The following is a 13827-nucleotide window of genomic DNA, read 5'->3' on the forward strand; positions in this document are numbered from 1 at the left end:
GACAAGAGTCAGTGTAGGAACACAGATTTCCCTTCAAGCTGCAAAGAGGATAAAGCATACAATTTGAAATGCATGTATTCTTCCCCAGGAATGACTGATTTTTTGTAGGATTGGGTTTATGATCAATTCATGTAACTTGTATCCTTGAATTTCAGGGTGCCAAGGGATGGGATTTTACACACGCAGGAGAACTTACTAACACCGCCTACACAATTATATGCAAGCAAGGGAAAGTCAAAATACAGCTGCTGTACAATTCTTTATTCAGATGGGAATTTGCAAATGTAGAAGGATAAATTCCGGTAGAGAGAATACTACCCACAACACAGAGAAAACACAGTGTCTTGTCCTGAAACCGAAGCAATTATCTTCATACTGAAGCAATTATGTTTTGATGCAAGACCATCTCATTTTCCATGGTAAACAATATAGGTAAATACTATTTTCCAGCTGGGAGTCCCGACATGGCCAAGATTCCAAAATGCATGCATACTGGGGTATAAGGATGTGTGTTTGTCATTCAAACCTTACGTTGTTGCAGTGAAAACACCAGTGTAATCATAATATATATGGCACATGCAAATCCAAAATGGGCCATACTATCGGCGGGGGGGATGGGGGTTCTTTGGAAGGCTTGGGTTCAGGTACCCACAGTCTCTGATGTGAAGGGAAAGAATGCTAATGGAGTTGACACATACCCTATACTCTCACAAGAAATCTTCGAAATTCCTACCTTAGTCAAGACAAGTAGAGATCAAAGTACAATATAATTAGAAATATTTCTACAACCAGTGAGCTCCCATCTGATCTGGAAGTAAACCTAGATGGACTGAAGGTCTTATCCTCCATAGGCGTGCACGCGCGCGCACACACACACACACACACACACACACACACACACACACACACACACACACAAAGAAGCTGTTGACTGCTATTGGCAATGATTGGTTCACTGCAAGTTGAGGGACGTGAACTCATTTGTGAGATGGTTACCCAGAAGACATTTGATAGTGGGAAACTCTGGGTACGAAGGCTCACCAACCTGCTGCCCATACAGCCTTAAGAAGAAGTCCCATGGGCTCATGGACTCCTCTGTTGACTGGTACGTCATATTTGTATTTAATCCTGCAGAAGATGCTACTCTGAATTTTGGAGCATCACAACATGAATTTGGTGCAGTTCATTATATTTGTTTTTTATTGTTTTTCTTTTTAGTGTTAAAAAGCCTATATATCAGTTATTGCCTCTATCCATATGCAACATTGCTGGGTACTCAAAAAAGTAAATACAATAAACTTCTGAAGAAACCAAAATGAAACTATCATTTAATAATAAAAATAAGAACTGTTGAGTTGTCTCCCAACATACACAATAATAATAGACTGTCATTACCAATGTTTAAGAATGCAAAACCAGGTGGTGAATTTGTAAGGATAACTTTTCAAGGAGCCAGTTTAAAGTTTTAGAAATTAAGGAACGTATTGTCTCCTTCATAAAACAAGAGCTTAGGCTTGTGTCCAATGTTAGTTCTACTTAGAGCAGACCACTGAAATGAACAGAACTAAAGTTATTAACTGACAAATTTAAATCCCATTCATTTCAATGGGTCTATTTGAAGTAGAACTAACATTGGATGCACCTCATAATTTGAAAAGGTGGCATACAAATAAACATGATAATGATAAATGATACTTAGGCAGCATCTACAATATAACATATCAGTTTAACTGTTACGATTTCTTTTCAAAAATCCAGTGAATTTAGTGCAGTAAGGGTGCTGAAAATTCTCTGTTAAGAGATCCCTAGCCTACCCCCTCCCACAGAAGTGCAGTCTGGGGGTTTCTTGGGGGAAAGAATTACCATTAAATCAGTTTAAGTTTGTATTGCAGATATGCCCAGAAAGTGCAGCCTACGTTCTATTGGAGTCAATCATAAATACCCCCATAAGTTTTCATTTTTCTGGATTTCACCTTTAATGTAGACTGGAAATTCACTGTGTGATATAATTATTGTCAACTACTTTTGATATAAAATAAATGTAATTTGTAATATGACTACTTTTCAAGCCAGCAAAACAGATGTCTGTTACCAATGATCCTTTTGTATAGTAAATGTTGTTGCATACTATTGAATACTATAGTATTTGCATTTGTATCTGAAGTGCTTTTAACTGTCCTAAAAATACTTTTTTTGATATGAAGATCTTTAAAACGCATCACCTTCCCAAAAAGGTGCCTTGATGATAGAACCTGTACTCCTATTTCAAACATAGTCAACTATTGTGTGTAAAATGGTTTTAATAGTGCAACCCTATACCCAGTTACCAAGGAGTAGGGGGCACTTTTGTGGACCTTACTTTTGAGTAAGAGGCATATTGGATTGTGCTTTTGTACAAGCAACCATTGGGAGTACTTCCACAGTTTCAGAAGGTAAAGTCTGAAGAACATGATTGCATCAAGAATGGGTTGGGTGCCAATGAACTAATGAAATTAAAGTGACAATCATTTGATTCCCACTTGGAAACCAAAGGCTTACAAGACACAATGATTCAAAAATAAATAAATAAATTGACCCTTTACAGCATGCTCCACCCTAATGACACAAGAGTTTCAGACTTAAGCAATACACACATTAGAGAGGGGGAAAGTAGTAGCATCTTGAACTTGACCTATTTTATCAGGGTGTTAAACCGTGCTATAAAGTTGGATGTTAAAAACAAACAAAAATATCTTAATTAAAATATCACATTTGTAAAGACGACGAGTAATCCCAAAGTTATGTGGTTACATTGGCTCCCTGGGGTTCGCTAATTGATGTCTTCAGGCAACATTAGGGTTTTTAAAAATTCAATGTGAATAAGTGGAACCCACTTCAGCTTCAGGCAAAGAACAACAAAAAAGCATCACAAGCACAGATTAATATATCGCAGCCCCTTAAATAAGGAAAAGAAATCACTTCAGGAGCTCCTAACGCTGTAATTGTCCAGCACCTTTTGTATAGCAATGTTTACACCAGAGCTTCCGAAATGCTTAATGTGTAAGCAAGATAAAGCCCTTAGGTAGAGAAGCACTTACTGTAGAGGTAAACTACAAAAGTTTACCATGGAGTGGAAATGTGTCAGTCAAAAGCAAAAAGAAGAAAGGCAGCATAAAGGTTCTTCTGCTTGTTATATTGCATATTTGTATCATTCAAAGAATTTAAGATACGAACAAGCAAGGGTTCCCTCCGTTAGTAACATGCTTCTCTTTTGTGCAAAGACTTTGTTTCACGCAACCGAAGTTAAGGCATGGACAATGTGAAAAATCTCGTGGCGACTTCAGAAAATGGTTCTTCCCTTTTTGTCTGTATGAAGTTTTCCACCTCAAGTATGTCTGCAACTGTCAGTTAGCAGCGTCCATATTCTCTTGTCTCGTAAGCAGAGCTTTTCCACTGGGGCTTGTGGCGTGCAGCTCCTTGACTGTTTCCAGCAATGCTTTCCTCTCCAGCTCTAGGGTGAGAATTGTCTGCTTCAGTTTGCCTTCATTGTTAAGCAAAGTCTCAACCATGACCTGTAGGTTTTGGATCTTTCCATTTGCCACCTTAAAGAACAAACAGGAAACATGGACACAGTGTTTGTGAGGAAGGGAGATAGATAACGCATTCAGGTTGTTTCCATCCATCTTACGTGAAAGCACACATGCTTCAAACTGGAATATGCATATATGTAGAATAATAAAATACAGCAGTAAAAGTACAACTCTAGACCCATCCAATAACTAGCACACACAAATCACAGTCAGTTTTGGGATTCCATCTTGCCGCCCTCTTAATATGCTGAAGAAATGGAAACAATACTGGGTCAAAGCAGACTGGGCTTGGGCAGTATCCAACGGGGGCGCTGAACTCCCCAGTGATTCTTCTGCACCCTGCTGATTCTGTTGCACAAGTGGCCCCCATCAGTGACACAATGAAGCGCTCCATTGGATATGCCTTTGTTTGCCTAGTGGTTTTTTCTGAATTCCACAGGACAAAAGTAATTGGGATACTCTGGACACATGTGAGTGGTGCTTCTTTTCACAGGAGGGTCTTGGCCTGCAACATATGGGCTAAGTTTCCCCCAAACATTTTGCTATTTAATAATAAATTCTAATTATCTATAATATATTCTCTCAATCCCTTCCAAATCTTGATTATTCAAGCTCTAGAATGACATCAATGGAATACAGAACAGAAAAACTGAAAATAAATCTATGACAGATTGACTAATAGATATTTAAATTTATTAACTAAGGCATTTTAATTATGCATAGTGTTGTTAATCCAGAGCTACACTCAGAATGAATCTCATTGGAACTGAGGCAAGGAAACGTGAATCATGACTCAGACCAAACAAAATGTTGTCTGGAAATTGGCATTTTGCTTCTTCATCTTAACAGGCTTTGACTTGGCAGCATTAACTTGAATAGTCTGTATTCTTTGCATCTTTTTAGTCTTCAGTTTTTATCTCCAATACAGAAAAAACAACTGGCACACTACTTTTGTAGAATATGTACCTTTGTAAGAAATGGGTACCCACTTCAGGCATTTCTATTGATGCTATAAGCTCAGGCTTCCCTAACTTGGCAACCTCCAGGTGCTTGGGATTACACCCCCATCATCCCTGACTATTGATCATGGTGTCTGGTGCTGATGGGAATTGTAGTCTAAAACATATGGAGGGCATCAAGTTAGGGAAGACTGCTGTAGCTCGTAACACTATTATCTTGGCCTAGGTGGGTCATAAATGTATTCCCTTCTGCTTAGCAATTGCCTACTAGACCTATAGTATACACATCTAATACTTAAAGGCACAATATAGTGCTTCTTCAGAAGACACTGCAATCAAACTGAGTCCTTAAGTCTACTAAGTATATTTTTAGGACTTGTATTTTTAAAATGATAAACCCTATGGCCAACTGATGTTCCACTAGCTACCAATCAGGGTCTAGGGAACTTGCAGGGCTCTCACCCCATGAGTTCATTGAGAGCTGCTTGGCCTGCCCTGTTCTGGGAGCTGGTCCGGTCAAGTGCTAGGCAAAGCACACTTTCTTGGGCCTCTGGAAAGTGCAATTTCCCCAGCGTGCCATTAGCCAATGGGGGCCTTGAAGGCCTGTTATAGGGCTTTTAAGGCCCCCATCGGCATTGGGGGGGGGACATAATTTCCCCAAGGCTGGGAAGAGGGAGAAAATACGCAATTTCCCCAGCCTTAAGGAAACTGCATATTTCCCCCCACTGCATTAATGGTGGTTGCCATTAATACAAGAGGGAAAAGGACAAAGGGCACACACAGGTCCTGTGCCCCCGTTATCCTTTGCCAGCATTGGAGTGAAAGCCACCGTCCAGCTGGGCCTGGGAGGGCTGGGCGCAGGGGCATCCACTGCCCTTGCGGGTCCAGGTGGATTTTTGCCCCATCGCTACTGCCAATAAAGGTTCTACAGTGCAAATGTTTTTTTGAAATATAGAAATGAGTATTGATACATCCAGCTGTAAATAAACAGAATTTAGTAGCCACCTGCTTGCAAGTTATGTTTAATGTCCATTGTATAATGTGCCATCTGTACCTGCAGCTCCTCAAGGAGGTCAAAGTTTTGTTTACGTAAACTACTGTTGGCTTTTTCTAATTTGTCCATCCTCTGATTGTCATTGAGAGACGAATCTATCAATTCATCCTGAAGTACGTGGTATTCAACTTCATAAGCTTGCAACTGTTTGGAAATATCCATCTCAAAAACCTACATAAGTAAAATGGAAGAGTTTCTTGCATCAAAGAGAGATAACTAGCTATGTGTTCCTCCACACAGTAAAACCACAGATACAAGTGACTAGATTATATTAATCATCCCCCTATACTATGAGTAGTTAAGAGGTCTGAATGTCAAACTCATCAGATACTATATAACTAGGTTGTAAATTGATGTAAGATAAGGAGTTGAGGAAAGGAAGAGTTAAAAAGGAATTGAGAAAAGGGCCATTGACAAAAGCGTGAGAGAAAAATGGAGTGCCAGATAGGAAGAGGGGCTGAGGTCTGAGTGAAAAGGAAGTGAAGCATCAAGGGTTTGACAGAAGTGGAAGGTAGCAAACTGAAAGTAGGTGTCATGCCCACCACTGGACATTTATTTTAATTATTTATTTATTACATTTCTATACCGCCCAATAGCCGGAGCTCTCTGGGCAGTTCACAAAAATTAAAACCATTCAAAGTATAAAACAACAGTATAAAACCGTAATATAAAAATCATGCCCCTACTGGAGAAATCCTCCTCAGAGGAAGAGCTAGAGGCCCAGGAAACCCAGGGCACCCCAAACCAGAGACTGCCTCCAGACTCACAGGACCCAGAGCTCTCAGGGGGAGATGGTTGCAGGGCCATCCATGTCAGGATGAGTTGCCTCAAGAGACAGGCTAGTAGGGCTCCTGTGCAAAGCACTGCTTGCCTCCAGAAAAGGTCTCCTCAGGAGTAAGGCTCTGGAAAGGGAGGCTTGATTACTGCAGCTGAGCTCTGAGTAGGGTCCAGCAGGCTTTGGGTTAAAAGCCTTCATTGAAAGCACAGCCAGTGTTGGAACAATGTTGTCCATCCCATCCCTGCTGTGTATCTTGCCTCCTGAACCATGGCCTGTGATTAATGCTCTATTTCCTGACCTTTTGGACTGCCTAATGACCCTGCTTCTGGACCTCTTGCGTGTTATTGTGACCATTTGTGTTTTTGCCTGATCCTCTTGTCTAACTGACTGTGTTCTGCTTCTGCCTTGATCTGGATCATCTCTGTTGTAGTCTGAACCCCATCAGCTAATCACCTGTAAGCTTGAGTGTTTGCTGACTCCACTGCATTTAGAGCTTGCTACAGCCAACGTAGGGCCTGGAGGAAGATGGATGGAGGCATGAGAAGTTGGAGGAAATGGACGGATGGTGGAGCTTTGAAGATTAAAGCTCAAGGAAGTGGTAGGGAGGGAGGGACTTTCATATGTTCATTTAAATTAAATTCAAATCTAATTAATGTCACCTGCTGAAATTCCTTTTACTATACAACTGTTAAAGATACAGCAGCCCTGTCCTCCTTTCCATATGGTCACCCTAAATTATAGGTCCTGTGGTATATTTACTATATTTCATTCTCTCCTGTTAGAGGTCCTGTGATATATTTACTATTCATTTTTTAAATCTTTCTCAGCCACTTTGCTCTAAAGAAGAACAAATTGCATTAGGTCCTATTTGTTTACAGAGGTATGCCATTTCTTGCCTCTGGAAGTACTGCGTTATATTCCTTGGACATGACACTCTCAGTACATGTTGGTTGCTGTGCACAGGATATATTGCTATTACTCAAGCATCTCTATTGTTCAAACCAACAAAACGTACTAGGAAAACTCAACAAGAAATCTAGCTATAATATTACTCAAAGACTACATTAAACAGTTCTGGCCATTATCTAAAAATATTCTGGTTCTGCATTGAAAAAGAAATTACTACATCTAACCCCCCCGAATAAGTTACTCAAACCAGTTCAGTTAGAAAAATAAGTCCTAATACACAAATTTGCTCATAATTTTGCAATTTACATCTTCAGCTTCATACCTGGTTGATTGTCTTTTCCATCTGTACCAAGCCCAGGTTTGGGAGAATACTTTTAATGAAATCAACTATAGTTTCCAGGTTTTCATGCTGCAGAATCAAAGGCTTATGGCTTCCCAGTAGACTTAAAGCCACTTTAAATATAACTTCTGAGCCCTGGAGGAATAGCATGTCTGAAAGACAAAGGGGGTAAAAATGGGAAAAGAGATTAAGGAGTGTACATTATGTATTGTAATAATTTCTGCTGGACTCATGAGAAGCTATTTGTTCTCCTGGTATGTTGGCTGCAGTGCACCTGCTCTCCAAATAGGTCTGTGTGTTTATTCGTTCAGTCGCTTCCGACTCTTCGTGACTTCATGGACCAGCCCACGCCAGAGCTTTCTGTCGGCCGTCGCCACCCCCAGCTCTCCCAAGGTCGAGTCCATCACCTCCAGAATATCATCCATCCATCTTGCCCTTGGTCGGCCCCTCTTCCTTTTGCCTTCCACTTTCCCTAGCATCAGCATCTTCTCCAGGGTGTCCTGTCTTCTCATTATGTGGCCAAAGTACTTCAGTTTTGCCTTTAATATCATTCCCTCAAGTGAGCAGTCTGGCTTTATTTCCGGGAGCATGGACTGGTTTGATCTTCTTGCAGTCCAAGGCACTCTTGGTCTACTTGACAGAATATTGCACATGGACCACCAGGGAGACATCAGCCATAATGCTGAGTTTCTCTCTCAAAGCTTTATCACATCAGCATTATACTGTGCAATCACTGTGAATTGCATGCAAAGGACTCAGAAGTTTTCCACCTTATAATCTGCTTTTATTGTGAAGTACTCCCATGTATCCTGCTTTAATTGTGCTTCAAAGCAAAAAGATTCGCTCTATTTAGCCCCTGCTTTCTGAGTGTATCTTCTGAGCTGCCGCTGGGGCGCAGGAGCAGGATTTTAAAGAAATGCTTACATCTGCGTAAGCTTTAACGATAAAGACACCAAAATTGGCACATTAAAAGATATTAGGGAGAGCTTTAAGCATACTAATTTGAATTGAATTGGGTCATCCATTGATTTTTACATTTCCCCCCTTCAACTCACTTCCTGGTATGCAAAGGATCGCTGCCTCCCAGTAGCAAAAACAACAACAACGGCGAAAGCTTAGCGCTACAGGAATAATCCGAAGGAAGCAGGTACGTGTGATAAAGCTTTCAGACTAACCTTAGGGTGACCATATTAAAAGGAGGATTGGGCTCCTGTATCTTTAACAGTTGCATAGAAAAGGAAATTTCAGCAGGTATCATTTGTATATATAGGGAGCTTGTGAAATTTCTTCTTTATCACAACAGTTAAAGCTGCAGGTGTCCTGCCCTCTTTTAAATCTGGTCACTCTAGTATAGCTCCTGTACTTTAACTGGTGTGATGAAGAGGAAATTTCACCAGGTTCTCCATATATACAAACAGCACCTGCTGAATTTTCCTTTTCTATGCAACTGTTAAAGATACAGGAGCCCTGTCCTCCTTTTCATATGGTCACCCTAACTAAACTGCTTTACAGGCATATGCTGCCCTGAGCTCTGTGCAGGAAAGGACAAAAGCAAATGTAATAAATAAATAATACTAGCACTGTGGTTTGGTTAGGATGACCATATGAAAAAGAGGACAGGGATCCTGTATCTTTAACAGTTGTATTGAAAAGGGAATTTCAGCAGGTGTCATTTGTATGCATGCAAGCACCTGGTGAAATTCCCTCTTCATCACTAAAGTTAAAGGTGTAGGAGCCCTGCCCTCTTTTGCATCTGGTTAAGAGGGCAGGGCTCCTGCAGCTTTAACTGTTGTGATGATGAGGGAATTTCACCAGGTGCTGCATGCATACGAATGACACCTGCTGATAGTCATGTATTACTACATTGCATGTTATTTTTGAGAAAGATCATGTGACTAGTGTTTTTTTTTTGTAAGTATCTGCTTGTCCATTGACTAGATCTGGATTTATCAATATAAATTGTTAGTCGCAACTTTGAGAAAGCCTTTCCCAACAGCTTAATTTCTTCCTTTTAAGTACTGTGTAGTATAAGGGTTAGCTTGCTGGATGGAACACCCAAAGGAAACAAAGAAGATTAGGCCGCTGCAACTTGTCACCCACCAAGGCAAACACAGCTGGCTTCTCATGCATTCTGACCTTCTACGTGCTTGACAAACACTCATTTTTGCAGGTCCGGGTAGGCTGTGAAATTACTCATTTCTCTGTGCCTCTGCATTAGTAAACATAGTATATATCTAAATACTGATTGTATACATTTAGGCTCCAGGTGAAGACCATCTTTAAGCAGTCATTTAATCTTTAACCTGTTGCTTGTGTTTTTACTGCTGGATCCTCAATGTCTTCAATATTTAAAATATATTTTTAATGCTTAATACTGTATTATTGTTATACTTTTATTGTAAGTTTTTGCTGTTTTGTTTTATTGTTGTAAACCTCCCCAAAGTCATTTGCCATTTGGGCAGCAAACAAATAAAATTAATTAATTAATTAGAGCTTGGTGGGTCATAATTGTGTAGGCTTGCCTTAGACCTTTAAGAAGCTGGTAATCCACCAAATGCTCTTCAAAGATTCAGTTCTTGTTTATTAGGAATCGTTCCAGTGATAATAACTATATCCCAGTTGAACGTTTCTAACAACATGTGACATATGCATACCATTGTACATTTCTGCACCATTGAGTCTCAAACAGACACAATATTATGGCAATTTTACATATTCTCCAGGAAAAAGTAGATGTGATAAATGCGCATGCATCTGCCGGAAAAAAAGTATCATACAGTACACTGCTTTCTATTTATACCATATGTGTTTACTACCAAGCAACAGCTGTTCATTCCAGTCTGTAAGAATGTGAGAATGGGTAAGATAATGGTGAAAGCCTAGCCACAGAAAGCGAAAAGCAGTGCTTATGCAGAACATCATGAAAAAATGGAGTTCAACTCAAAGGGACCTGTGCTATATTTGTGTGCAAGCTGCACCTCTTGCCTTGCTTCTACAGAACATCATGATTGACCATTTTGCTCATCCCTCTCATCATGACAAGAGCCAGGGTCTGGAAAGTGAAACAAGCCCAAGGATCCTTTCATTGCTGGAGCTACATAAAGAGAGGGATGGCCTTGTCTGCTCCTCAGCTGCACATATGAGTGGAAACTGGCTATTTGTTTTAGCTTTGCACTTGTTGAGTGGAAGCTGAGAGTTGAAACAAACTTCTCCCTCCCTTCTCTGGCTCTGAGCTAGAGGGCGATGGAGCAGATGAATTGGCTTGTCTCTCTACCTGTCAGGGGCTTGGAGCTTAAACTACCTGACCAAAGCAAAGGCACTGTAAGCCTGCGCACCTCCACTACCCCTCATCGGCTCTGAGCAGGAGAGAGATGACAGAGGCTTGTCTCTGCATCTGCTACGGGGTTGGAACCCCAACCACCTGGCAGGTGTAGAGGCAGTGAAAGCTGCACCTTTCTATCTCCAAGGAGGAGGCATGGAGACTTTTGTGGGGCTTGGGGCAATGGTATGTCCTGCAACAACAAATTTTTGGTTGGCCTGACCCGCCCAAAATCTGTCAATCCCCTTATAACAAAGGCCAATTGTGGTAAGCACATATCTAGTCCAAAAACTTGTGCAAATGGGCAATGAGCCACAATGTATACAGTATAGACGTCCAGATGAATGTCAGCGTGATTCAAGATCTACAGTCTTGGAACAGAGTAAACACTGTTTTTCTTCTTTTAATACTAAACAAATAAGAGTTAGGGTGTTGTTGTTTTCTACAGGACTCTAATAAGACTGTCTATACAGGGGTGTCGAAAGTTCACAGGGACAGAGAGAAAAAACAGGCAGTTTTGCAGTGTTACCTTACAATAAAGCTCTCTAGGCCACATCGTCAATGTTTAACTCGTGATTTAATTATCTGGAATTAACACAGCAACTAAGAGACTGAGATGTGAAGTAGGAAGTCCTGGTTCAAACCTTTACTTAGCCATGAACTGACTGATGCTTCACTCCTCCAACTTTAACCCTCCCCTACTCTCAGTTGCCCATCCACATCTGAACAATACAGATTATCTTATGGTCATGATGGGTGCTGTTGCTCCTGTTTTAGGGTGTTTCAATTGCGTGTGTGTTTTTAAACTTTTTTATGGGTACTGGGGCAGCTTTGAGGATTTCACTGTAGAACCAAAAGGAAGGATATAAACATTTTAAATAAGTTTGGGAATAATAACACATACCTGTTGTAAAGGTTACTGAGATAATGTATGCGGAATGCTTTTAGACTGTAAAGCACTACATCAAAGCAGTCTGTAGTTGTTGTTGTTGTTGTTGTTATTATTGCTGTTGTTATTGTTATTTTTAATTTAATTTATTACAGTTTTATACTACCCAATAGCTGTAGCTCTCTGGGCAATTCACAACAGTGGGTTCTCAGAACACTTAGAGAAAGTGCATCTGTTAGGATTAATTACTCTACAACACACTGGATTCTGATGATAGAACATTGTTATACTAGTTGGTTTGGTGTACTAGCTTTGCTAAAACTGCACCTTTCCTCCTAAGGAACCTACTATTTGGAGAAAACAACAAATTGTATTGTGATACCTTAACGGTATGAGCTTTTGTGGGCTAGAGCTACCACAAATTTATTTTTAAGATGCCTTAACATTCTTTATTGCTTTTGTCTGCAACAGACTAACATGGCTGCACCTGTGAAAGTTCTCCTTATACAAAACTATGTGAGCAACTATGCAAAAACTGTTGCAAAGCACTATTTCCAGGATAGCAGGCAAAATGAGCCCCTTTTGTCATATTTTCTCTCAAAGCTATGCTATTCTTAATTCCATAGTGCCACTTTGCTTATGTGTCATTACAAATGCACAGTTCTTTCACATATATTTGCTCTTTTTTAGAAAGTTGTTTCTTAACTTGTTTCTCTGGAAGAAGCAAGTGAAATAGAAAAATGCATGTTAATTAAAAACAAACCTACATTTAGAAAAATATAGTGAAGATTATATATAGATAACACATGTTTTAGGTTATCTGCATTCAAGCAAGGCATTGATAAGTAATGCCAAAGCTCATTTTATTATGCATGACTATGAAGAGGAATGTTGGATTATAATCTCAACATGTTTTACTTGGAATGCCAAGTTGATTTTTTAATAAGGCGTGGTTAAATCAATCAAGAAATCAAGAAAGATGAGGGCTTCCATATGTAGTTCTGTCAAATTAGAATACTCTTCCAAAATGATAGACAGTTTTAACAAAATCTACAATGTTTTGCCAAATCTTCTTCAATGGACCATACATAAAAGATGACTGTACCCCATTTTAACCTATTGCCTATTTGTTAGGATTTGGTTATTATAGTTTCTTTCAAAAATAAGTCCATTGTCCAATGAGAAAAAAATATCACAATTTTTTTAAAAAAACAACTTACAGACAAATCGCATTAATTAGTCACAATGCAATTTCTCTTTATTTTCACTAAAATATATTAGCCAGTGTATCCACAGAGACCAGTGTGGGTTTATTCTTCACAGACAACTCATGGATGGCTTTCAAAGAACACTGAATACAATTTAGGAAAATCAGCAAGATAAATACTTTCTCCTTTTGTCAACAGATGCAGATAAGGAGTTTGATAAGGTTGCGTACAAGTATCTGTATTTACTATGATTTGTCTGTCTCCATCTTCTAATCTGTGTGACTTTATGAAAACCAGTCGTATCCTTCTGTTAGCTGATTTTCTCATACTCAAGAAAGCTCATAAAAACCTCTTGCATTTCAAACAAGCTATTTTCTTAATGACAACCGACAACCTGATATCAAATATGATTCCAACTTATCCTTAACAATAACAGTGACTTACCGAATACTCTAGCCACAAATCCCAGGGGAAACTGAGAGGCAAACATTGTAAGAAACCAGGGGGCAGCATACAGGCTTGGACCAATTTCATGTGCTTCAAAGTGATTGTAGAGATCTCTGTGGTAATCGTGAAGAAGTCGAGAAAGTTGATACATCTGGATCTGCAAAAGCAAATACAAAAAAGAGGAAAATGTCAGTGAAACAGGAAGGCTATCTTACGTATCTGATTCTTAAACTGTAGTTTGTAAGCTACAGGTGGTCTGTGATCCACTTGCACGATAGCAAGACCATAACAAGAAGAGACACAGATAGCAAAGCTTAGCTGAATTAAACCTGTCTTCTGTATTCCAGTGTATTCC

General features: G+C 39.7%; 1 protein-coding gene across 1 annotated transcript in view; it reads right to left on the minus strand.

Annotated features, from left to right (window-relative positions):
* Positions 1 to 614: 614 nt before the first annotated feature.
* The window catches only part of TBC1D1 (TBC1 domain family member 1), a 116146-nt gene continuing 102933 nt past the window's right edge, over positions 615 to 13827 (minus strand). Inside the window, exons 19-23 of the mRNA XM_063135867.1 lie at positions 13470 to 13629; positions 7592 to 7761; positions 5583 to 5753; positions 900 to 3581; positions 615 to 843 (exon numbers count right to left, since the gene is read on the minus strand). Coding sequence (XP_062991937.1) covers positions 3384 to 3581; positions 5583 to 5753; positions 7592 to 7761; positions 13470 to 13629 — 699 coding nt within the window. The 3' untranslated portion in view covers positions 615 to 843; positions 900 to 3383. The remainder of the gene's footprint in view (positions 844 to 899; positions 3582 to 5582; positions 5754 to 7591; positions 7762 to 13469; positions 13630 to 13827) is intronic.

Source organism: Elgaria multicarinata, chromosome 10 (assembly GCF_023053635.1).
Source record: "Elgaria multicarinata webbii isolate HBS135686 ecotype San Diego chromosome 10, rElgMul1.1.pri, whole genome shotgun sequence".
Classification (NCBI taxonomy): domain Eukaryota; kingdom Metazoa; phylum Chordata; class Lepidosauria; order Squamata; family Anguidae; genus Elgaria; species Elgaria multicarinata.